The following is a 23,445-nucleotide window of genomic DNA, read 5'->3' on the forward strand; positions in this document are numbered from 1 at the left end:
TTGAGTAGACCAGCGAAGCCACAAAGACAATTCACCAAATTTTTGACGTCATGAACCAGGATCCATGTTCTTGCACCAAATTCTCGAGCCGCCCGGGTGCAAGACGTCAGCGCCTCGCCAGGAGACTGGGATTAAGGTGAGAATCATACAAACTCACAATCGCGCTGCAGGGCCCGGGAGAGAGAGAGAGAGAGAGAGAGAGAAGAGGGATAGTAAACGGATCTGAAAATGGAAACCGAGGTCAACCGTAGTCAAATGCCTGATTTGACAAGCATAGGCTTGACAGATAAAGTTGATTTTGTTGTGCCGTAACTGGCTAAGAAGGAAATGGCCTCCCCTAAAATGCCTCCCCTGATCATTATCATGGGAGACATTAATAAGTAAAGAGGGGAGTGGTCCCTGGATAGTATACAAAATAAAAAGAGAAAATATTAAAAGACAAATAAAAAAGGGACAGGAATATAAAACTTAATGGGGAATGTGCACTATTGAGTGAGTGACATGTCAGGTGCAAAGTATAAAGAGAAAGACAAATAAAGGCCCGTGAGTGAGGGCACTTGAAACAGGACAGGATGTCCGGGACATCGCTGGTCGGCTGTCACAAGAGAATAATAATAGAAAAGTCACATAAAATGTGGACTTTATTTGAGAGACAGATCCAGATGAGGATGTAAATGTTAGCTGTGTGAATGCGGCGGAAACACAGATACGATTGATCACCGCTTGCGACAAGAGCAAATACTTCACCTAGCCCCCGGAGGCGAAAATTCCTGGGACAAGCGGGGACATTGAATCTGAATCCCGATAACCATAAGGGTCGGGTGCGATTTGTGGAATGTTCGGTGGGAGTATTTGGCTCTGTAAAGGTTGCACGTAAAAGGGAAACTTGGTGCAAAATCCACGTTTGGTAAAGAAGAAAGAGGCACGGCTTTGGCTATACGTGGCGGTGTGAATGATTGAGTAAGGGAGGATGACGTCAAGAAGAGAAAAATCGGCCAGGTCTGGGACCGCAGAGTGCCGTAGAAAAGAAAGCGCGAAACCACGTCATTGGGCATTGATGGAATTCAAAGTGTTTTTGAGTCTCAAAAGTTTTTTTCGGGGAAAAAGCAGCAGGGCTGAATTACCGAGAACGACTGGTGCGTTGTGGTCGTAGCCAGTTTGACACGGTTCGATTCTGATTGTCGAGAGGCATCGGGACAGCTGACACGACTGTCAAAGTTTGATAAATTTGAGTTTGTTGCAGACCCCTATTGAACGAAGGTGCGTGCGCAGCTATTGTGTGATGGAAAACGTGAGAAATGAGGCCTCAAGGGGGTTTAATATTGGTATACCAGGGGAAAAGGAATAATTTGTGTGCACACTTAAGTTACAATCTGCAGAATAAAGGGGAAAGATTCAGCGCTATGGGGAACGAAACTAAGTTAAGTGCGACGTACAAGGAGTGTATTCGTCAGTACAGCGATGTACTGGTAGTGGCTAAAATGACCAACTGCACAGTAGCGGTTGGCAAGGAGCAAAATGTGAAATGGATTTGAATCCGGTTGTCTGTCTTCTGTGTTCGTGCGTATTCCCTGTGTAGCCTATCAGTTTGATGTACGTTTGAGCTTGTCTGTGCGCGCGAGAATATGTGGAATCCCATGTGTGTGTGTGTGTGTGTGTGCGTGCTCATGAGCGAGTGCGTGTGTGTGCGTGCCCATGTGCGTGTGCGCATGTGGGCAAAAGAGAGAGTTAGTGTGCACGCTCCTAGTTGTGTGCGTTTGTTTGTGCGCTCCAAGTGTGTGAGCGTGTGTGCGCGTGTGTGGAATTCATGCTGGCGATTAGAAGAGGTGACTGTGCTCCTCTGGGGCACGTGGCCAATTTTGGGGTTCGGGAGGTGGCCGGTGCAGTGGGCTCGGCGGGGTGGCCAACCTGTAACGAGTCACTGTATTTTGAATGCCGGGGTTTCCTTGCTCAAATAACGTTGTGGCTGCGTGCGGGGTCAGAGGTGTGCTGTTTTGGGGGACAGAATTATGGAAGAATGAATGATGACAGGCAGAAAATTCATACGCGGCATTGCCGACTGAAACTCTAGCCCAGAGAGATGAATGTTTAACAGGTGGAAATGGACCACCCTTGGACTAATCATTACTAACATATTTGTAAAGAAGGTCCTACCAAAGAATGACAGGTCTTTCCCTAACACTTGAAGAGAGATAGGCTAGTCAGCAATAATTTATGAGAGCAAGGGAGGTATCGGATCAGAGCCACAGGGGCAGCTAGTGTTAAAGGAATTCCCTGAATTTAGACCTAGGGCTGAATTGTATGCAAGGAGAGTGTGCTCGTAAATTACGTTGAATTTAGGGTGACCAGCGCCCCACTGTGACAAGACTCACAGGCCAAAAGCAGTACATACAAAATATAACTCCGCGCTGAGGCGTTACAAAAACTTGGTGGAGCTTGGGTCACAGTGGATGGAAGCTTGCTAGGGCACTGAGTTTGACACAACTGAGGAGTCTTGATAAAAGAAAAAATAAATAAATAAAAAGAGCATAATGTGCAGTGTTACAGAAAAAGCATCATAATCAGAGGTTGGATAGAAGAGAGAATGGTAGGTGGTCCTTATGACAAATTTTGATGGAGTAGTGATTTATGGCCTTAATAAAAAAGTATAATTTTTTTTTTTTTTTTTTTTTAAAGAGTTATTGAGGTTATAGAGGTCATAGGTTATAGGGTTAGGTTGTTATTTATTTAAATGGTGAATTGTTAATAATGAAAGGTCTGAGGTTGGTATGAATGTGTGGTGTGGGTGTGTGTGTGGGTGTGTGGTTGAAAGTCAAAAATGTTATGAGCTCCTGCTTCCTCCCTCGTCCTGTAGGGGGTGTTTAAGTGTTTCATTCACTTTCATCCTGAGATAGGAGTGGTAAGGTGTGCAAGTTTATTTATCTCAGGATGAGTGTAAATCTTGTTTTGTTTTGTGGATGGTGGTAAGTCTGAACATGTGTGTTAGATCATCTGTAAATCTTGTTTTGTTTATTTTTTGGTGGTGGGAATATGTCTGTACATGTTTTGGGTCTTAAGATCACGGGAGTGTATGACCCCGCCGCGTGTGTCTGGATCTGTGGGCTGTGTGTGTGTGTGTGTGTGGCTGAGTTAAATTTTTTGGTGGTGGGAATATGTCTTAAGATCCTGGGGGTGTATGACCCCGCCGCGTGTGAGATTTTTTATGACCCCGCCGCGTGTGTCTGTATCTGTGGGATGTGTGTGTGTCTGTGTGGGGCTGAGTTTTATGAAACATATATTTTTTTGGTGGTATGTTTCATTTTAAAAAAGCTTTTAATAGTATGAGTTGAAAAAATGAATCTTACCTTCCGAGGGATGAAATTAGCTGGTCCTCAGTCCAATTTTGTGTATGGAGGAGAAATGGAGTTAAAAAATAGGGTGGGGGTACGATGAGGGGTCTTCAGGTCAGAATGTTCTTTAGGGCGGGAAAGTATCTGGATATATAGACGTGCAAGTGTTTAAACAGTCAGAAAAGGCCTTTACAAAGCTCAAACCACCTCAAGTCGGTCTCTACGCTCTGCGGATCTTTTAAAAGCAATGGTGAAAGGTAGGTATTTTTTTTTCCTAAATATAAACTATTCTGTTATAATGCGATTGTATTTATGACGTATGTTTTTTTTTTTGTACATAGATATTATCGTCTATGCGGACGTCCACAATGCTCGTGAGTTTTATTATGTGTTTACATTATTCTGTTATTTTCTCCATCAGAAATGTGATGTTATTGTTTTTCTCAACAAAAAAAGCGCGGTTAAATGATGACTTCAGTGGAGTCTACTTAACGCAGACGGATTACGGTGAATCACACATTCATTTATGTTAGTTAATATTAATACGCTGATCTTAAAATGTTTAACTTATGTATGTATGTTAGATCTGGTAGGTGCAGCGGAGCAAGACATCCAGAAAAACGGTCTGGGTGACACAGGTCGCGAAGGTTACAAAGAGCCTGCTTCACACGTGTCGGATGTGTTGGGTGAATCGTCTGACGAGGGCTCGGCTCCGCATGTTTTAAGAGCATTTGAAGACCGACAGAATCGGCTCTTGGCTCAAAAAGCGGATGACGTGCCAGCGGGTCACGTGACGGACGCAGAGCTTGTGAATATTAAGTACGAGGAGTTGAACCAAACTCGCGAATTGTTAAAAGAAATTGAAGGTATGTCGAATTTTGTTTTATATGTATATATATATATATATATTATTTTTTCTATCATATATTTATGTTATAACATTGTTTCTTCTGTATACTTCAGGCACTATTGACAGCCAACCACAGGCTGCTCAACCTTCGAGGCGTCAGATGACTCTGAGTAGGAGGGGTCGAAGAAGGAGCAGGCTCACACACAACCCCCACCCATCCTTCCGTGTGAGAGAGAGGCGTCTGAAAGATTCAAGGTCTCATGCGTGTGACGGTGAATGTATTTACAGACAGCAACTTCGCTCTTGTCTCAAAGTAATACAGACATTGACATCTGCAATTGAAACATCGATAGTTTAAAATAAAATAAAAAGGCAATGTCTGACCCTAAACTCACGCCAACTGAGGCAGACGTCATAACAAGCATTGGTGAAATAGATTTTGAAACCGATGAAACAAATCATGAATCACGTACAAGGCAGAGATTTTGTGATACCCCTGAACTAGATCAACAAATCTTGACAATTAACAACGATATTGAAATATTATCGGATGGTGCGTATAGGAATCAAATATCAGAATTAACATCACACCTGCTATCTGCTCTAGAGGGTGTAAATGCGGTGGTATCGGGTGAGCAGAGTGCCCTCAGCCCCGATGTGCCTAATCATTTACTAAGTGTGGTAGAGGGTCTTAATAATCAAAGTGTAAATGATGGTAGCCAAAGTCCTATCCACATTTCTTCACAATTGTTAAACTTGATAACTGAATTAAATAACCACACGTATGAGAGTGTACGTTGTCTCAGTCCTAACATACCGGCTCAACTGATTGACATTATCAACGAGTTAAATGTACAGCCGCTTGACCCGACTCACGATAATCAGTCTGTGTTGAATGATGAAATAATTGATGAGATGTGCGTTGAACCCTTAGCGTGTATTAATGGTAGCAATATAGCGCCGTGCCTACAAACTCGCCAACAGCCTAACAACTGCGCTGTAATAATTGATCATCAAATTGGGGTTATTGATGATGATGATGATGATGATACAACGTCGTCTCAACATATGGCGTTTCAGCAACCTGACGCTACCTCTCAGCCTCAGAGTCGTGTTCAACCCGCAGGCTCGGAACCTGTTGCTACCTCTCAGCCTCTAAGCCGTGTTCAACAAGGTGGCTCGGCTGTAGTTAACAGACCCCATTTCAATAATGTTGAAGTGCGGAGACGTATAAATCCTCCCATGCAATCGGATAGCAGGGATTTTGCTTCTTTTTACATGCATATCGAAAATAACATCGAAGGTGTTTTGGAGGAGGTAGATGGCATTGCACAAACGGGGTATGCAATTCAGATTGAGATTGTGGGGGGTGGTGACGAAAGAGCACATACCTACCAGCAAATGACTGATATAGACTCTATGAGGGAGCATGTACAAAGTATGCTAGAGCGTTTAGCACAGTCTAACACAGAACTTATGCTCGATGAAGGTTTAGAATTAGTGGTACAAATATTCAAGCCTTTGCGTGGAGGTATGCGCCGCAAACTGATACAATCCACTAATGTAGAAATATTAAAGAGAAAAAAACGACATTTGTACATGACTCTTAACAAAGACCACAATCTATGCTTTGCTCTCGCGTTAGCACATCTGCTAAACAGATCGCTAACAACAAAGCAGGCCACACAGCAGGCTCGGCTCTTACAAGAGAGTGTAGGTTTGAACTGTCACACAGCTGTAAGTCTGGCTGATGTACACAAATTCGAGAAAGCCCTCAAAAGAAAGATAGTTGTAATGTACAGAAAAGCCGACTGCCGTCCTATGACCTTTTTTGAGACTCACTACCCCAAATCAACCGATGATATTTTGTTTATCCTTTTACTAGAGAATCATTTCTACGGCGTTAAATCCATTGAGGGGTTTGTAGGTCATACATATTTCTGTAGACACTGCTTCAAAGGTCACGAGAATTGGGAGCAGCATCGGTGCCCGGGGCACTGTCACGTGTGTCTTGAGGCGAGATGTAAACAGCTACCCTTTAAACGTGTAATCTGTCCTGATTGTAATAAGACTTGTTATAACGACGAGTGTTTTATCAAACATAAAGAGCCGCGCAAGGCGAGAAGGTCAGACATCCTCAAAACTAACTGTGACACATATAAAAAATGCATGCAATGCGGCTTGCAATATTATGTGAAACCAGGTGCTAGTCGTGTCAAGCATCAATGCCTCGCTAAAAAATGTGCTGTGTGCGGTGACGAGTTGAGGGGAGATACAATGCTTGATCCTCATCTGTGTTACATCCAACCTCTAAAAGCACAGCCTCCTTGTAGAAATGTAATATACTACGATTTTGAAACCTATGTAGATGAAGACGGGTCACTCAAACCATTTCTTGTTTGTTGTAAATCGAATAGTATGGAGAAGCATTGGTTTGGTACCGATTGTGTCGACGGTTTTGTTAGTTTTTTCAGAAACCCTCGTTTCAAAGGTTCGACTTTTGTAGCACATAATGCTAGAGGTTTTGATTCCTACATTTTACTCAACAGAATGATCGATCTGGGCGTCAAATTTGACATTATAATGCAAGGGAGTAAGGTTCTCTCTTTTGTGGATGTTGATTTCAAATCGCGATACATAGACTCGCTCTCATTTCTGACCATGGCGCTAAGTGCGATCCCAAAGGCCCTAGGGTTTGAAGACAAATCAAAGGGGTACTTTCCACACAAATTCAGCTCGTTGGCTCATCTGAATTATGTAGGGTCTTATCCCGAGCCTTCGTATTACGATGTTGAACGCCTGGCCCCCTCAGAGCGTGCAAAGTTCTACGAATGGTATGACAAAAACAGTATGGGGTCGTTTGATTTTGCCCAGCAGGCTGTAGCCTACTGTAAGAATGACGTGAACTTGTTATTCCAGGGTGGTGAGACATTCAGGGGGGAGTTTTTCGAAGCTACAGGTTGTGACCCGTTCAACGCTGTGACAATCGCCTCAGCCTGCATGAGTGTGTTCCGCACAAGATTCCTGAAGCCTCAAACAATGACCATCACACCTGCAGACAACTACACGAACCAATATAAAGCTTTCTCGCAAGACGCTATCCAATATTTGCTGTGGGTCATGCACAGTCAAAATGTTCACATCAGACACGCTTTAAACGGCGGGGAAGTCAAAATAGACAACTTCTTTGTAGACGGTTATAGAGAGGTTGGAGGTGTGCGTATAGTGTATGAATATTTTGGATGCTATCACCACGGTTGTTTAGAATGCTTCGATCTTGCTAAAATATGTCCGACGACAAAACGCCCCTTTCAGGAAAGGTTCGATGCCACCCAAAAGAAAATTCGCGAACTACGTCTTAAACCGAATTTGCAACTTGTAATTATGTGGGAGCACGAATGGTTGCGAATGAAAAAGTTAGACGCGGCGACGGGTGAATTCATCAAAAAAGCTAAATTCCCATCACCGCTAAAGCCTAGACAAGCTTTGTTCGGGGGGCGGACAAACGCGTTTGTTTTAAGATATACCCCAAAACCTAACGAACGTGTGCTTTATGTTGATGTCACGTCGCTGTATCCATTTATCAATAGCACCTGTCTCTACCCAATTGATCATCCTGAAATCTTCCACAATGACTTCAAGGACCCCAGGATGTATTTCGGCTTCATCAGCGCTACAGTTAACCCACCGAGGGGGTTATATTTTCCTGTTTTGCCCTACAAATCACCTAAAGGTAAACTGCTATTCACATTATGTCGCACCTGTGGCGATGCCAACAATCAAAATACAGCGTGTGCGCACACTGATGAGCAAAGGTCATTAACGGGTGTCTGGACAACCCCTGAATTCGCCAAGGCTCTCGACCTCGGTTACACCGTTGTGAATATTTCCGAGGTATGGCATTACAGTCGAAAGAGTGACACCATTTTTACCGATTATATGAGGACTTTTTTGAAAGGTAAACAGGAATCTTCAGGGTACCCCGCACATGTCATCAATCAGGTTGATAGAAACCAGTATATCGAGGATTATAAGACGCATCAAAATATTCAACTAGATCCTTCCAAAATTAGAGTGAATCCTGGAAAAAGGCAAGTTTCAAAACTATGTCTGAACAATCTCTGGGGTAAGTTGGCGCAGCGTGAGAACATGCCAAGCACAAAGATTGTGACAAAAACTAAGGATTTTCTCGAACTGCTTTTTTCAGGCCTGTATGACGTGACATTTATCCACTTTCTCAACAAAAAACGAGCGATGGTGCAGTATTGTTTCCGAAAAAACACTGAGAAACCATTGACGAAAACTACAAATGTGGCTGCGGCGTGTTTTACAACGGCGTACGCTCGTTTGAAAATGTACGGCTATTTGGAAATGCTACAGAACCGGGTTTTGTACACTGATACGGACAGTATTATCTATACAGCTTTGCCCGGTGAAAGCGTTCTCCCTCTGGGAGACTATCTGGGTGATTTGACAGACGAGCTTTCCAACGACAGCATTGTAGATTTTGTCTCCGCAGGCCCCAAGACCTACGCATACAAACTGAGAAACAGCGGGCGTGTCGTGATGAAGGTCAAAGGTATCACACAAACACATGAAAGCGGGCAAAACATCAATTTCGATAGCATGCTTGATCTGGTTCAGGGGTACATCAACAGCCAAGGCGCGTGCTCGGACGTGCTCTCTACCCCGCAACACGTCATTGTACGTGATAAAAAAGGCTTCCGATTAAAGAATGCCTCATTCAATAAGAGACTGAGGGTCGTGTACGATAAGAGACGTCTAGTCGGGCGAGGTCAGACGTTGCCTTTTGGGTTTTAACATTTTTTGTTGTTGGTTTTTTTTCTGTGTTTTTTTTGTTTGTTTTTCATGTGTAAAATGTCTTTGAACCAAATTGAATTTGATCCTAGATTAGAACTACCTTTTGCCTGTATAATTAGTGGCCCTAGTGGATGTGGCAAGACTTTTCTGGTGAAAAATGTTTTAGAACACACAGATCATGTCATGAGACAAAAGCCTCATAATATTGTATGGGTTTATACTTCGGCCCAAACTTTGTATGATGAAGTCAAAAGTATGAATAAAAATATTGTATTTATCAAAGGATTGCCTGAATCTTTTGACGATGAAAAGTTGTTCCCCCCGCAGCAAAACCATCTGCTGATATTGGACGATGTCATCTTTCAAGCCTCAGACAATCAGGAAGTGGTTCGAATTTTTACACAATATAGGCATCATATGAATCTAAGCGTCATCATGTTAACGCAGAACATCTTCCACCAGGGTAAATTTAGCCGCACTATAAGCCTAAACAGTAATTATCTAGTTTTGTTCAAAAATCCACGCGATAAATTGCAGGTAACTGTTCTGGCTAATCAAATCTGCCCCAACAACCGGAAGTTCTTTCTGGAATGTTTTGAAGATGCGACGAGGGATCCGTACGGCTATTTACTGGTTGATTTGACGCCTACGTGTCCAGAACAATACAGACTGCGCACAGGCATACTACACAATCAATGGCCTACTGTTTATATTCCTAAGCAATAAAAACAATGTCTAAACTGTTAAAAAGAAATGCGGCGTTACTTAAGACTCTCTTTACCTGCAAGCCGGGCGAACGCAAACATTTACTCCTCAGAGCTACTGCCAGTTTACTAAAAGCGCTATGTGAGATTGCTTTAAATCTCCTAAAAGGCCACATACCTCTAAATTCGAAACAATACAAAAAACTTAAAAAACAAAAAAGGAATATCCGATTTCTAGCCGATAAAAAAAATACTTTAAAGAAGAAAAGAGCTGTATTGGTTCAAAAAGGTGGTTTCATTTTCCCGTTGCTGGCTGCTTTTGCTCCTGTACTCGGAAGCGTCATCGGAGGCCTCATAAATAAATAAAAAAAAAATGAGTTTGAAAACTGCGAATAAATTGTACCTCGTCTCCCCATACCAACTAGACAGGATGACTCGAGCGCAGCCAAACATCCTCGATACAGCGGAACGGGATTTAGATCGGCAGATGAAACAGGTGTTGGAAAATAAAAATTTAAATCAATACGAAAAAATCAAAATGTATCAAAGCCTAATGCAACGTTACAGGGGATTATTAAAACAAAAGAATGAGGAGAGTGCCCCCATCACACTGAGCGTATCGCAAGATCAGATAGAACGCGCCACCCCTTCCAATCAGAACAACAACGCCACGGAGCTGACGGAGATGGAGACGAGAGAACAGGTGCACGAGGACCCGCCGGGGATGAAAACTACGCAACAGGTGCAAACGGAGGAATGGACAGGGATTCTCGACGCTATAGGATCACGACATCATCGAAACGCCGCATACGTGTTGAGAAAATTAGCATCGAACGATATAGGATGGACGCCTCGGGGCGAATTTATATTTAATGGAAATCTTATCAGAGGATCTCATATGACCGATTTGATAAAAAAGCTCGTCGTGAGCGGTAAGAAAGTAGGCGGTCCTCCTATAGGCTGGAGTGAATTTTTGGAAACATTAACCCGTCTTAACTTACCGGAATCAAGCATTTCCAACCCTTTGGCACGTTCTGACTTTAAACGTTTAAAATACGCTAGAGCTGAAGATGAAGACGTTTCCCAAGCTAAAAATGCAAACGCAAAAAACATTAGGAAAAAAAAAAGAAAGCAAGCCGCAATGGCTCAAAAATGGGTTAGTTATTAAATATGAGAAATTTGATGTATGGTGAAATAAAAAAAACGTATATTGTATATGTTAGCATAAAAACACACTTGACTCTGTAACTCTCTTTTTAAAGATGTTTTATTGAATAAAAAGAGTTTTATAAAAAACATTAACGTGACTACGTACAATGACATTTTTTAAACTTATGCAAAGAACACGATGTCTGACCCCCGCACACTCGCCGAGCCCCACGTGATTTTCGAACAAAGGAGCTAACCATTGCGTCATTGTGTAGGGGATCTGACGTGTAGCTATCCAAAACATCCTGATAAGTTAACCCGCATCCTCGTTGACTTAAATAATAAACACAGTGATGACCGCAGGTGCTCGTCAGTTCGTGTTGTAGTTGAATGTTATGGTAAATTATACGGTTAGAATGTTTTTTCAGAAAATCAAATATACTCTTAGGGTAAAATATATTGTCGGGTTCTAAACCAAAAGGGTCAAAGAATGTGGCCGAACCGTCTTTTTCTAACGTTAACCCCAGCCAGTGTTCCCCGGGCAGATGCCTCTGGTGCGTGTTTACAATGTAGTGTCTGGGGGGGGTGTCTGTGACGTCATGCAACTCGTCTGCTGCAAAAACGCCCCCAAAATTGAGGCCCTTGTTGACGCCTCATGAAACTGGTCAATTCACGCCCGTTCATCTTAATATTAATAATAATCCATCAGCACCTCTCTCTTGGCGTTGATTTCGATAATTGAATCATAAGCGGCGTAAACAATTAACGTTGTTGTATGGGGAAGTGGATTTCGAAATCGTAGATCCAATCTCAGCACGCCGCTGTTTACTGGAGCAATGGCTCCTGAATCATCTCCAGGGTTCAGATTGAAGACAAAAAGCGAGTAACCTTGATTAAAATCATCTTGATCGATACAGAGTGGTAAATCCTTCAAAAATCGCCCCGTCGCTGTGAAAAGATTAAGGTATTCGCGTGTAGAAAGCCCCCCGCCAAAATAAGGCTGAAAAGCTTTGGACGGAATCTGCCGGCCTTCTTGGGAGAGACTTAGATATTCGATGTCTCCATTTATAAAATGAAATGGATTTAAATCTTTTCTCCCAGCAAAACTCAAATGATTTACGAGGGCTAACACTATTTGTTTTGGCATATGTCCTAGGAACAAATTGTCTTGGTGGCAAACTCTCGAGTTTTGAGCAATGGAAAACGTTTTAAGACAAATTCTCGTTAAAGGATAAATGGCATTGCCCTTGTGTAACGCTGCTTCGTGGCCAATAGCGACGGCTGGCGACACAGTTACTTTTTTCACAAATAATGATGCCCCTAAAATCTTGAGACAGACGTCGTTGTTAGAAGCGCTCATGAGACAGAAATCATTGTTGGCTCTGGATAATTTCAAACGTAGATCCACGTGATTCAGTAGATGACGCTCGCAGAAAAATATATCGCTGTGTATGGGGCCCATGATTTGGAACTCTTGTGATTCTGCCAGTCGTAAAGCGCGCTTCCATAGTCCATCGTTGATATTGGGTCCTTCAAAAGCAATAGAGTCCCTACGCCCCCTAGTATCTTTAACAAACATCCCAGCTGAGAATTGTGAATGGAGGGTATCTCTTGAAAAATTTAACAAAGTCTCAATTATTGCCCTATAGGGGTGCGTCGCACTAGATTGTGATATAAGACGGTCCCCTAGAACGACGTCAACTTGTGAAAATATGGTATTAAGAGGATAATTAATAATCCCCACAGCTTCATTCGCTGCTAGATTGCTTCCGTCTTTGTGTAATACTTTTAAACGTAAATGCAGCAATGTATCAGATAGATCGAGATATTTAGAGCCATCTCCGGGGATAAAAAATTCAATCGGGCCCGAATCTGTAATTGCCGATAAAGGAGGAATCTCCACATACTGTGTTTGATCTATTGATAATTGTGTAAGAGGTGGAGCAAAAATATCCAGCTCGCTAAGACTGCATTCTTGGGAATTAAAATGTAAAAGCGACATTTTATTTATTTATTTTTATTTTTTTAAGAGAATATATCCGTCCTACGCCTTGGTCGCCTTTTGATGACTGGTTTGAAGTTTTTGGTACTGCGCGTCTTTTTATTTATTCTCAATCTGAGGCCTGAGGGTCTTCGGCCACGACGTGAAAGAACTACAAGTCCCGCACCTCCTTGAGCGGCTTCCGGTTTACGTTTTATTTTTTCAATGATGCGGCCCGCCACATCCGTAGCAATGTTTCTCGCTGCACTTTGCAGATGCGGTCTGGCTAGGTTGAAACCTGATTTCAACATTGGAGCGACAAAACGAAATAGCTTCGCGAATATAGACCCTATCCCACGTCCATACTGAACTGGGGCGCCGTGGAAACCAGGATAGGAACCACCTATTTGACTTTCATAATATTTGACGAATCGATATAAATCGGGATGTGTCTCGAGTCTCATATTTTTCTAATGTTTTGGTCTAAAATGCAGAACTAGAACGATCTTTCCGTATTTGAAATTGATTGGTTTATTCTGGTCTGTGCGAATGCTAATATGGATGTGCTCAATGTGACGTTTGTTTACATCTAAATAATATAAGGTGTTGAAACTTCTATTTATGAGCGATCCAAATTCCCCTTCTAAAGGCAGGCTCCTTAGTAAAGGGGTGTTTGCTTAGTAAAGTAAATCATGGAACAATGTCATCAGAGTAAACAGGTGCGCTACAGTTATTTCACTCCATTCGTTGATAACGAGTTTCAATTTGTTAAAGACTTCTTCTAAATTTGATAAAATACACACTAGATTACTCCAAGTAATCTCTAAAACAGTTTGCGATGTGTCGAATTTTTTCCATAATATCCACCAATTTCTGTACAGAACCGTCGTTATTAGTGCCGCGCTGTATAATTACTCGTTCCAAATCCTCAGTCCAATTTTGCAAATCATTTCTTCTCAAAGAATTACCCATTTCTCTCAACCGCGTGTCTATGAAACACAAATTCAATCACAGAATCAGAAATTTGGGCAAACTGTTTGTAATCAATAATACAGCTTTCTAGTTTCCCGAAGATGTCTTCTTCATAGGACAGATCTATCAAAATGACATTGATGATTTGTTTAACGTCTATTTGTGGTATCTGAATATCGAGGTGCGTCAGCATTCTGTAAATAGCAGAAAAGAAGTGTCAATTACATATTGATTTCATCACCGAATGGAAATTCTCGAACATATAATAATTTTCATGTTTTATGTACAGACATGTATGTCTCATCTGAGAAAGATCATCCAATTCACAAGCCAAACAATCGCTTGCGGTATGTTTTAGCAGATTTTTATGTAGTAAGAGAACTACCAACAATTTGATTCTTACGTAATCAAGTGGCGACAGCCATGGTGGCGCGTTTTCGCTTTCAAAACTGGCGCTGGTTGATGACGAGGTGGATGGCAACGTTGAAGCCGCGGATGATGATGATTTCTTGCTCATCACCGACCTGGATGTTGATTTGTCGGGGTCGCTGTTCAATACTGCCCCCTTTGGTGAATTCTCGCAGTCGCTGTTCATTACTGGCCCTTCTGTTGAGGCGAGATCTGGAGGTGAAGGCTGCTTTGCAGACAGGGAGACATTATCTGCTTCAAATGGTGGAATTGCCAGCTCGGGACACCATAGCTCCGATTCCACCGGCTTCTCCAGCGTGGTGAAAGATTGTCGTCTGGCCTCCTTTGCGTGCCAGGTAGCCGGTTCCTTCAACAGACGTGTGAATCGTCGATCTGTTTTTCCCTCTTTGTCTTCTTCATCCGATGAAATTATGATGATGGATTTGGCGAATAACATCGGTTCGAATTCTTTCAAACATTCTCGACCGCAGTCATCTTTTGCGGAATCAGGATGCCGGGTCCCCGGATACGTAACGCTGCGTTCCGGGCAAATCGGTGTGGAAGTCTGCATGCCGATGTCAGCTTCATCAGAACCACAGCCGTGGGGGATCGGCGGGGAGGATGCAGGTGAACACAAATTAATTACCTCTTCATGGTGACGTTGTAGGCCTTTCAGAATCTTTTGTTTTGGTTCCTTGTCTGCATCTTGGAAGGTAGGCAGAAGATTTCTGGCGCAGCGTTTGTCAGACATTTTGTCTTGATCAGCGAGATGTTTCTTGGTGAGATTCTTTGGAGGTTTGAAGGTTTGGGGGCAGCTTTTTTTTTTTCTTATACAGAGCAGTTGTAAACGGTCCACGCCCTCCTCCTCCTGGAGATTTAGGGGTGTGCTTGGAGTCTGGAGTAGGCGGTAGGAGATTTAGGGGTGTGCTTGGAGTCTGGAGTAGGCGGTACTTTGATTGTAGGGGGATGTAAAAATTAGAACGTATTGAAATGTTATTCAAATATTAATTTTTTTCTGACCCCCACAATCGTGATCCACATTCTACTACACAAATACTGCTCCGTTATAATGTCAGTTAAGGGATTAATTCTCCTCTGCCACTCTGATAAAGGGACTTGTAGAATCGTCTGAAGAACACCACACTCACTGTTGAAAACCTGAAGGGTAAGTAGAGCATCACATATTTCCCCGTCTTCCTCCTCCTCCTCGGATAGCTGAGGTGAAACTTTGAGGCGGAAAAACGGTCCTAGTCTCAAAATCCAAGTTAGTGTGAGCTCCCCCTTCAGCCCCGTTTCTCCAACAAATTGGGGAAGGAGCTTTGGAAACAATTGACTGACGATGGCCCAGTCATTCGAGTTGAGGGATCCAAATCCGTGGGGCATAGTATATTTGCCATCCTCTTGCATGAAGAAGACTAATTCGCCGATTCCGTGAAAATAATGATAACCCCAGGAAAAAGTAGGAGTTAAAGGCCATTTATTCTCAAGCTCCGCCATATTTAGAGGACTCTGTTGCAATCTTCTGACAAACATATGCTTCTTCCTAGGGGCCTGTAAAAGGCCATCTGCACCCACGGGTGAGACGTGGACCGTTACAGGTGTTTCGCAAATCATACTTCTCAGTAGAAGGTTCAAAAATCAAGATACACAACCTCCACTCCCCAGACTCTATATACCCAACATTGCCGATCCCACCCACTTTTTGCCTTTCATCGTCACGTGTTATATTTGTGTTATATTTTCAAAGATCTTGTTTGAACATTTTTTAACTCCATTTTCTCCTCCATACACAAAATTGGACTGAGGACCAGCTAATTTCATCCCTCGGAAGGTAAGATTCATTTTTTCAACTCATACTATTAAAAGCTTTTTTTAAATGAAACATACCACCAAAAAAATATATGTTTCATAAAACTCAGCCCCACACAGACACATACACATCCCACAGATACAGACACACGCGGCGGGGTCATAAAAAAATCTCACACGGCGGGGTCATACACCCCCAGGATCTTAAGACATATTCCCACCACCAAAAAATTTAACTCAGCCACACACACACACACACACAGCCCACAGATCCAGACACACGCGGCGGGGTCATACACTCCCGTGATCTTAAGACCCAAAACATGTACAGACATATTCCCACCACCAAAAAATAAACAAAACAAGATTTACAGATGATCTAACACACATGTTCAGACTTACCACCATCCAAAAAACAAAACAAGATTTACACTCATCCTGAGATAAATAAACTTGCACACCTTACCACTCCTATCTCAGGATGAAAGTGAATGAAACACTTAAACACCCCCTACAGGACGAGGGAGGAAGCAGCAGCTCATAACATTTTTGACTTTCAACCACACACCCACACACACCCACACCACACATTCATACCAACCTCAGACCTTTCATTATTAACAATTCACCATTTAAATAAATAACAACCTAACCCTATAACCTATGACCTCTATGACCTCAATAACTCTTTTAAAAAAAATAAAAAAAATTAAAAAAAATTTTTTATACTTTTTTATTAAGGCCATAAATCACTACTCCATCAAAATTTGTCATAAGGACCACCTACCATTCTCTGATAGATTTGGATAAAACAGATGGGCTAAACCGGTAGGAAATAAGAGGAGGATCACATTTAGCCCATCCAGCTTAACAATTAAACATTTAGTCATGGACACTTTGGAAATGAAGATAGGGCATCAGCGCCCAACGGGATACAGTCAAAGGGGGCTAGATTGTTTAATGGACTTAATTAATAAAGTAGAAGTTGATTACACCCCGTTAGTTTTGGAGTCAGAAAGTCTGATAAGTTTAAGGAATAACTGCCATGGAAACTTTTGACGGTTAAGAATAATAATGCACAAAAGTCACACAAGGTGACAGTTAACGAGATGACAAATGTGATAGGACTCAAATAAAAAATGCATTGACATGGCAAAGTGAAAACAACTAAGTTAAGTACACTGTCGGAAGGAGCCTTTTGAGTATTTTTACCCGACTGGTTGATTAGAATGATTGATTAGGATAAAATTATTTAAAGACCATCTGAGGCTGCATCTTTCCCCATGCTCACCTATGAACAGGCTCAGCGGTAGAAATAACTGAATTTTTGAGGCATTTAATTGAACATTTTAGGGTAAAGGTGAGGTACGATTGTATGAAATATTTAGGACTAATGTCAAACACTAGGACGATGTACGATATGATGGGACAAACCTGGACTCACCCGACAGGGTGACGGACTATGCGGATGACGACCAAACATTTGACACTTGAGCTTACTCGCGGCAAGAGCGAGCGTTGCTTTGTTTTTGTGCGTAACTTGATTCATTGCAAAATCAACCGCCAGCATAGGAGCAGATTGCTGGTTGTTCATAACTCATATTCATTTTGCAGGTTGTCGATTGCAGTCGTGGAGAGTTTATGTTGAATTTAAGTGAAAATGTTAACCCTAACCATTTTGATTTTTATGATGAATTTGTCAATGATTGATGATTGATTGATTGATGATTTTCAGGACAGAATCCCGGGCTCCATGATTCATTGTGTGTCTGTTTGTATTTTGATACTCGATGTCTGTGTAGGTTTGTGAGTACAAGTGTCCGCTGTCAGCAGAGGTGTATGCTAACTGGCAGGAGAGCGATGATTTTTGTTTGTGTTACCGAGTGTGTGGGTGACAGTAAATTTTCAGGAACTTGGAGATGCCGGCCCTGGGGCCCAGGTGAATGAAAAGGTTCTACAAGTCTGGCTACGGTGCATATGATGATGTGGTAGGACATTTTGCTGGTTCCTTTTTTAATGCCTAATGACACATTGGGTGAATGTGTCAAAGGGGGGTGGAATTAATTTTGAATTACTTTGGAATTACTTTGGAATTAATCTGGAATGAGTGAGTAGATATAAAATGTAATTGTGAAATTCAATGTTTTTTTTCGAATTCACTTGTTTTTGAGGCTTTAACAGGACATGTCAGAATTCGACAGGCAGAAGAAGCATCTTGAAAGGAAGGGAGTTAATGGGAGACAATCTGGAATGGATAGAAAGCGTGGTAACAATCTAGCGACAGTAACGGTAAAGGAGTTTCAACGGAAAAGCACAAAAAACGACAAATCCTACAGTTAATAGGGATTAGACTGCGGCACAATAGACAACAAATGTTTGAAGGGTAATTAAATAAAATAGGAAACTAGATCAGAAACAAGGAATAGGGAAAATTTTTGAACATATGATTGCATTAAAGCCGCTATTAAAAGGGAAAGTATTTAAGAACACATCTTAAGACGATTAATCTGCATAACGAATATTGGGAAAATTGAGTAGTGGAATCATTTCATGTCCATTGCTTCAAAAGGACAAAGAAGAGACAAAGATAATATACATAAACAAATTGGGTAAACAAAACTGAGGGGATTGGTACTCATTTGAGAATACTGGAAAAAATGTAAATCAGAGATGAAATTTAGAGTAAAAATTAGTATTTGGACTTAGTATTAGTATTCCCAGCGCGACCTACCACCTACCACACCAAGGGGGGCTACACGGAGGGCGCTTCAAGTTTGCAGCATGCTGTGATATTGCGTCAATGTCATATCCTTCATTACTTTATCCAATAACTAAATGCTGCATTACTTCATTCATTTACTTCATCACTTATTGACATTATGACAATGCAGTTTGACTGTTTTACAATTGGGGGATATGTCATAATTTTCCTTACTGGTTTGGGAGCTCATACTATGTTTTGTGGATTGTGATGTGTGCCAAGACTCCTTCGACCTGGCTAACGCCAGGTGGAGGGAATCACTGGAGATGTAAGAATGGGCCTCCCTCTTTTTCCTTGTCATTAGACTGGCAAGGTTTTTTCTCGAGGGAGGGCCGGCAGCTTTTTGGGGCTTCTAACGGGCCATGCCAAATCAGCTACTTCCCACATTATCGACCTTGTTGGGGTGTTAACTAAGGGGGGTGGTTTTCGTCAATTAAATAATGCGGCATTAAATTTTCTTTGCTGGTGGTTCCTGAGAGGTCTCAGATTGCTGTCAGGGAGCAATTGGATACCAAAAAGTAGTTTGAGCTTTCCTAGTTAAAATAACCTTATGTAGCATGCCTCGAGCGTGATTTAGGCTAAGCATATAGGCCAAATTGTAGACGTGAGCATTAATATGGTTGGGGAAAGGTTTTTGGATGGTGCCGATGTCATCTCTTGTCAGACTGTTTTTCGGGACGCTTAATTCGTCCCGAAGGGGGGAATGTGGTATATTTTTGCCTGCATGTCTCTCTGTATGTTGCATTCACAGGGTTCATACCTCAGGTCAAGCACAGGCCTATTTGTGTGGACAGGGTGCTTTGGTTTCAGTAATGTAGATGCACGACAAATTTTAGAATGACCTGTTGTTCGGGACCACAAGAACAACCAAGTTGAGGGCCTTGTAAGGGCAGACAGCCAACACATGCGCGGGGTCTCAAAGTGTAGTTACTATTCAAAGTGATGAGCTCATGAGTCTCGCCAGGTATAAGAAAGGCGTTGCCTGGCAGATGGGGGGCTTCTGAACATTGTGTCTTTGGGGCGTGAGAAAACATCTTCTGACATCGGCTGAATAAAATCTTTTTCCAACCAGCAGTGTGTCCCCGAAGCATTTCCTTTTTAAAGCCAGCATTTTTCACCAAGTGTTTTGAGCAGACCAGCGAAGCCACGAAGACAATTCACCACAATAGATAGGGTAAATATAAATACTTAATAATATTCATTTTCAAACACTGATCATGATAATGATATCCCACAATAATTGGGAAACAGATACATTTACACAATACCCCATACACACAACACTCGCGCAGCGTTTGTGTTCAGTAATGATAATTTCTACAACAATGCTAGGAAATCTGTCCCGTAGCATAATCATATGTGAATATTTTTGGATAAGAAGGGGGGGAAACCCGAATTTTTAGAACACACATTGATGTTTCTTGTTGGGTATTTTTTTTTCGCTCACTTCTTCAACCATCTGGTTGAGGTTATTGTGATATCATTTAAAAATTGTGCTTTTTTTCTTGAATTTTAAAAACATTTAAATACGAGTTCGACAAATATGCAATATAAAATACAGAATTATATCTAATAAAAAAATTACAACACGTAAGCACTTAAGATGAGACCTCCTGCTCCAATTACCACCACACCATTTTAGAATCAATGGCTGGATTCAAAATACAACAACAGAACTAACTTCCTTACCTGAAGCCGCCTCGGCCGTAAATGAGACAAGAAAGCGCCTGGGACGACTCAGATAATATTGATGAAACAACTTTTGCCTCACAGTGGACTGAATAAGATACGTACTTCCGCACAGTGCGGAACATGACACAAATACTAGCCAGTCATTTGTCAGATGACGACTTTCTTTTTCGTGATTGGTCACTGAGGACGGTAGGTGGGATAAATGATGATTATTTTCATTATTATTACTTTTCAAAATGAAACGGGTGAAACAGAAAATGCCCTTATAAATGGTTCGTTTCCCTTGTGAAAATGTGTTACGTTTGGAAACAGATATTTAAAAAAAATATATAGAAAAACGACATGTGATTTTTGTTTGAAAATTAAATCCCCAAAATGTATACAGTTGGTTTTCTTTTTTGCTCGCTGAAACGAGTAAGTGTAATAAATTTGTATATAATAATAATAATAATAATAATAATAATAATAAAGCATGTTTTTGGGATGTGGGAGGAAACCGGAGTGCCCGGAGAAAACCCACGCGAACACGGGGAGAACATGCAAACTCCACAGAGAGGGCCGGAGGAATCGAACCCACACCTTCCCAACTGTGAGGCGGACGTGCTACCCACTGCGAGCCGCCTTTACTTAGCATGCTTAGTAGAAAACCAAAGACTAAAACTTATTGACATTAGATGTGTGCAAGATACACCAGTTTATAACTACAACAACTAGATGTGTCAATTGAACATTATAGTGTTGCGTGTTGTGCAGGATATCCGTTGTTGAGCCAGGAAAGCAAAGGTGTGGAGTTTAGAGTTGGTTCTTTATTGGCAAGATCTTGGGTTGTTTAATGGCGGCCAATACACACGGCACGGCAGCAGATGAAACAACAATTGTCTCCAGGTCAGCTTGTTTTATACTGTTCAGAAAGGTGGGAACTTGTCACATGACCATTTCGTACCTGAGGCGGGTACTTGTCACATGACCATTTCGTACCTGAGTGTGGGGGGGCGGCACCCCCCTGTGTGTGTGTGTGTGTGTGTGTGTGTGTGTGTTTGCCAATGTGTGTGTGTTCATACAGTTATAAAAAGAATTGTACATATATGAGCATCATATTGTACAGAGATTGTCCACCCTAATAGAACATGTACACATTGCTGTTGCTCCCTCTTCAATAGCATGCACAGTATGATAATCCATGTGACAAAATGCAAAAGTGTAACAAAGCAAGCATTTCAGTCACAGACTTGCATGTTTGTGCTTGTCCCTAATATCAGACAGCCTTATCGTTGCAGACGATGCAAATTTTAGCCATACATTTTCCACATACGTCCTGTTTGCAAACATCCCAGACGGTTAGAGTTCTGTTGCGGCTACATTCTACTTTTATCTGACAAGTCACTCGAGTGACTCAATTGTCCCGTTGGTGTTGACGCTGCCATTGGTACAGGATTCCTAGCTGATATCTCAGCTAATGTCAGTTCTGTTGACACTTGACGTAAGAATTCTCTGTGTGACATAGTAGTGCCAGTGACTTGCCGGTAGATTATCCACGAATTGACTCCAGCCATATCTAGAATGTTGAAGAACACTGCAACACTGGCCATCTTCTGCATCCTGCCTTTGTAGACATCTGTCGGGACATTGTGTCAAGCATGTCGACTCTGCATTTGTTGCTGGTGTAATACAGGATTGATCCTGGCTTATTTTTTCCATCTGTCTGGGGGGACTCCCAGACTTCCCTCTCCCAAGCCACTTCATCCAGCTCATCCCGGGGGATCCCAAGGCATTCCCAGGCCAGCTGAGAGACATAGTTTCTCCAGCGGGTCCTGGGTCGTCCACGAGGTCGCCTCTCGGTGGGACATGCCCGGAACACCTCCCCAGGGACGCGTCAAGTAGGCAACCTGATGAGTTGCCCGAGCCACCTCATCTGGCTCCTCTCTACGTGGAGGAGCAGCGGCTCTACTCCGAGTCTCTCCCGGATGACCGGGCTTCTCACCTTATCTCTAAGGGGAGGAAACTCATTTTGGCCGGCTGTATCCGGGATCTCGTTCTTTCGGTCACGACCCATAGTTTGTGACCATAGGTGAGGGCAGGAGCGTAGATCGACCTGTAATTGAGAGCTTTGCCTTTTGGCTCAACTCTCTCTAAACCATGAAGGACCGGTACAGAGTCCGCATTACTGCCGACGCTACACTGATCCTCCTGTCGATCTCGCGCTCCATCCTGCCCTCACTCGTGAACAAGACTGTTAGGGATGTTCTGACTCTAACTTACTTTGCAAGAACCACACGGGAGACAGTATGCCCTTTGAACACTTGCAAGTGGAGAGTTTGTTCGTTACTGTAGGTACAGCAATGTTCAAACAAAGTCTGCCGTTGGATTCATGCAAGAGAGTATTTATTGAGAGAAGAAGGGTGGGGGTGAGAGTGGCCAAGGTGGGGGTGACATTTGACATGTGTGGTGGTCACCTCAGCAAATGGTTAACCAGTGCAGAGGGTCCCAGTTTATTGTTTTACGAGGTCGTGGAAATAAAACCTAGTGGAGCAAAACAAGGATGTTTCCACACCATTTGGAAAGTTTCAACAACTGAATGGTTAAACTTTTCAGAGTCACGGAAAGGTAAAAGGTTCAAACAAAGTTCATCATTCTAGTCTACATCCCAACATAATCATACGATCAAGATAGTTTATAAACCCTAACAAAGACCCCAAGATACTTGAACTCCTCCACTTGGGGCAGGATCTCATCCTCGATCCGGAGAGGGCATTCCACCAATGTTCCCTCTAAGCTGCGCGCTTGCGCAATCGCGCACTGCTTGCACATTCTCAGCGCACAAGAGAATTGCGCACTGGGCTACTTACATAGCCTTGACAGTGCTTGCCTATGTGTCCTCTGCCCTGCCCATATTTATTTATTTATTTATTTATTTATTTATTTATTTATTTATTTATTTATTCTGGTGTTGCACAAAGTGTGCACAGGGA

The 23,445-nt window shown here is 42.3% G+C and overlaps 3 protein-coding genes across 4 annotated transcripts in view; 2 read left to right on the forward strand and 1 right to left on the reverse strand.

Annotated features, from left to right (window-relative positions):
* Positions 1–4,750, forward strand: part of LOC147056179 (uncharacterized) — a 232,473-nt gene extending 227,723 nt beyond the window's left edge. The window contains exons 1-5 of one of the 2 annotated variants that reach the window (XM_085913796.1): positions 2,569–3,586; positions 3,671–3,703; positions 3,786–3,836; positions 3,914–4,195; positions 4,293–4,750. In XM_085913796.1, coding sequence (XP_085769922.1) covers positions 3,577–3,586; positions 3,671–3,703; positions 3,786–3,836; positions 3,914–4,195; positions 4,293–4,537 — 621 coding nt within the window. In that variant the 5' untranslated portion in view covers positions 2,569–3,576 and the 3' untranslated portion in view covers positions 4,538–4,750. Of the gene's footprint in view, positions 1–2,568; positions 3,587–3,670; positions 3,704–3,785; positions 3,837–3,913; positions 4,196–4,292 lie in introns of those variants that run through there. The other variant, XM_085913795.1, reaches the window with a different exon arrangement.
* Positions 1–20,631, reverse strand: part of meak7 (MTOR associated protein, eak-7 homolog) — a 72,244-nt gene extending 51,613 nt beyond the window's left edge. Inside the window, exon 1 of the mRNA XM_085913794.1 lies at positions 20,474–20,631. The gene's annotated coding sequence lies outside the window, so the exon portion shown is untranslated. The remainder of the gene's footprint in view (positions 1–20,473) is intronic.
* exoc3l1 (exocyst complex component 3-like 1) overlaps positions 20,474–23,445 on the forward strand; it is a 137,741-nt gene continuing 134,769 nt past the window's right edge. The window contains exon 1 of the mRNA XM_085913787.1: positions 20,474–20,665. The gene's annotated coding sequence lies outside the window, so the exon portion shown is untranslated. The remainder of the gene's footprint in view (positions 20,666–23,445) is intronic.

The sequence above is a fragment of the Syngnathus leptorhynchus genome, chromosome 6, assembly GCF_054491065.1.
Source record: "Syngnathus leptorhynchus isolate UIUO chromosome 6, UIUO_Slep, whole genome shotgun sequence".
Taxonomy (NCBI): Eukaryota; Metazoa; Chordata; class Actinopteri; order Syngnathiformes; family Syngnathidae; genus Syngnathus; species Syngnathus leptorhynchus.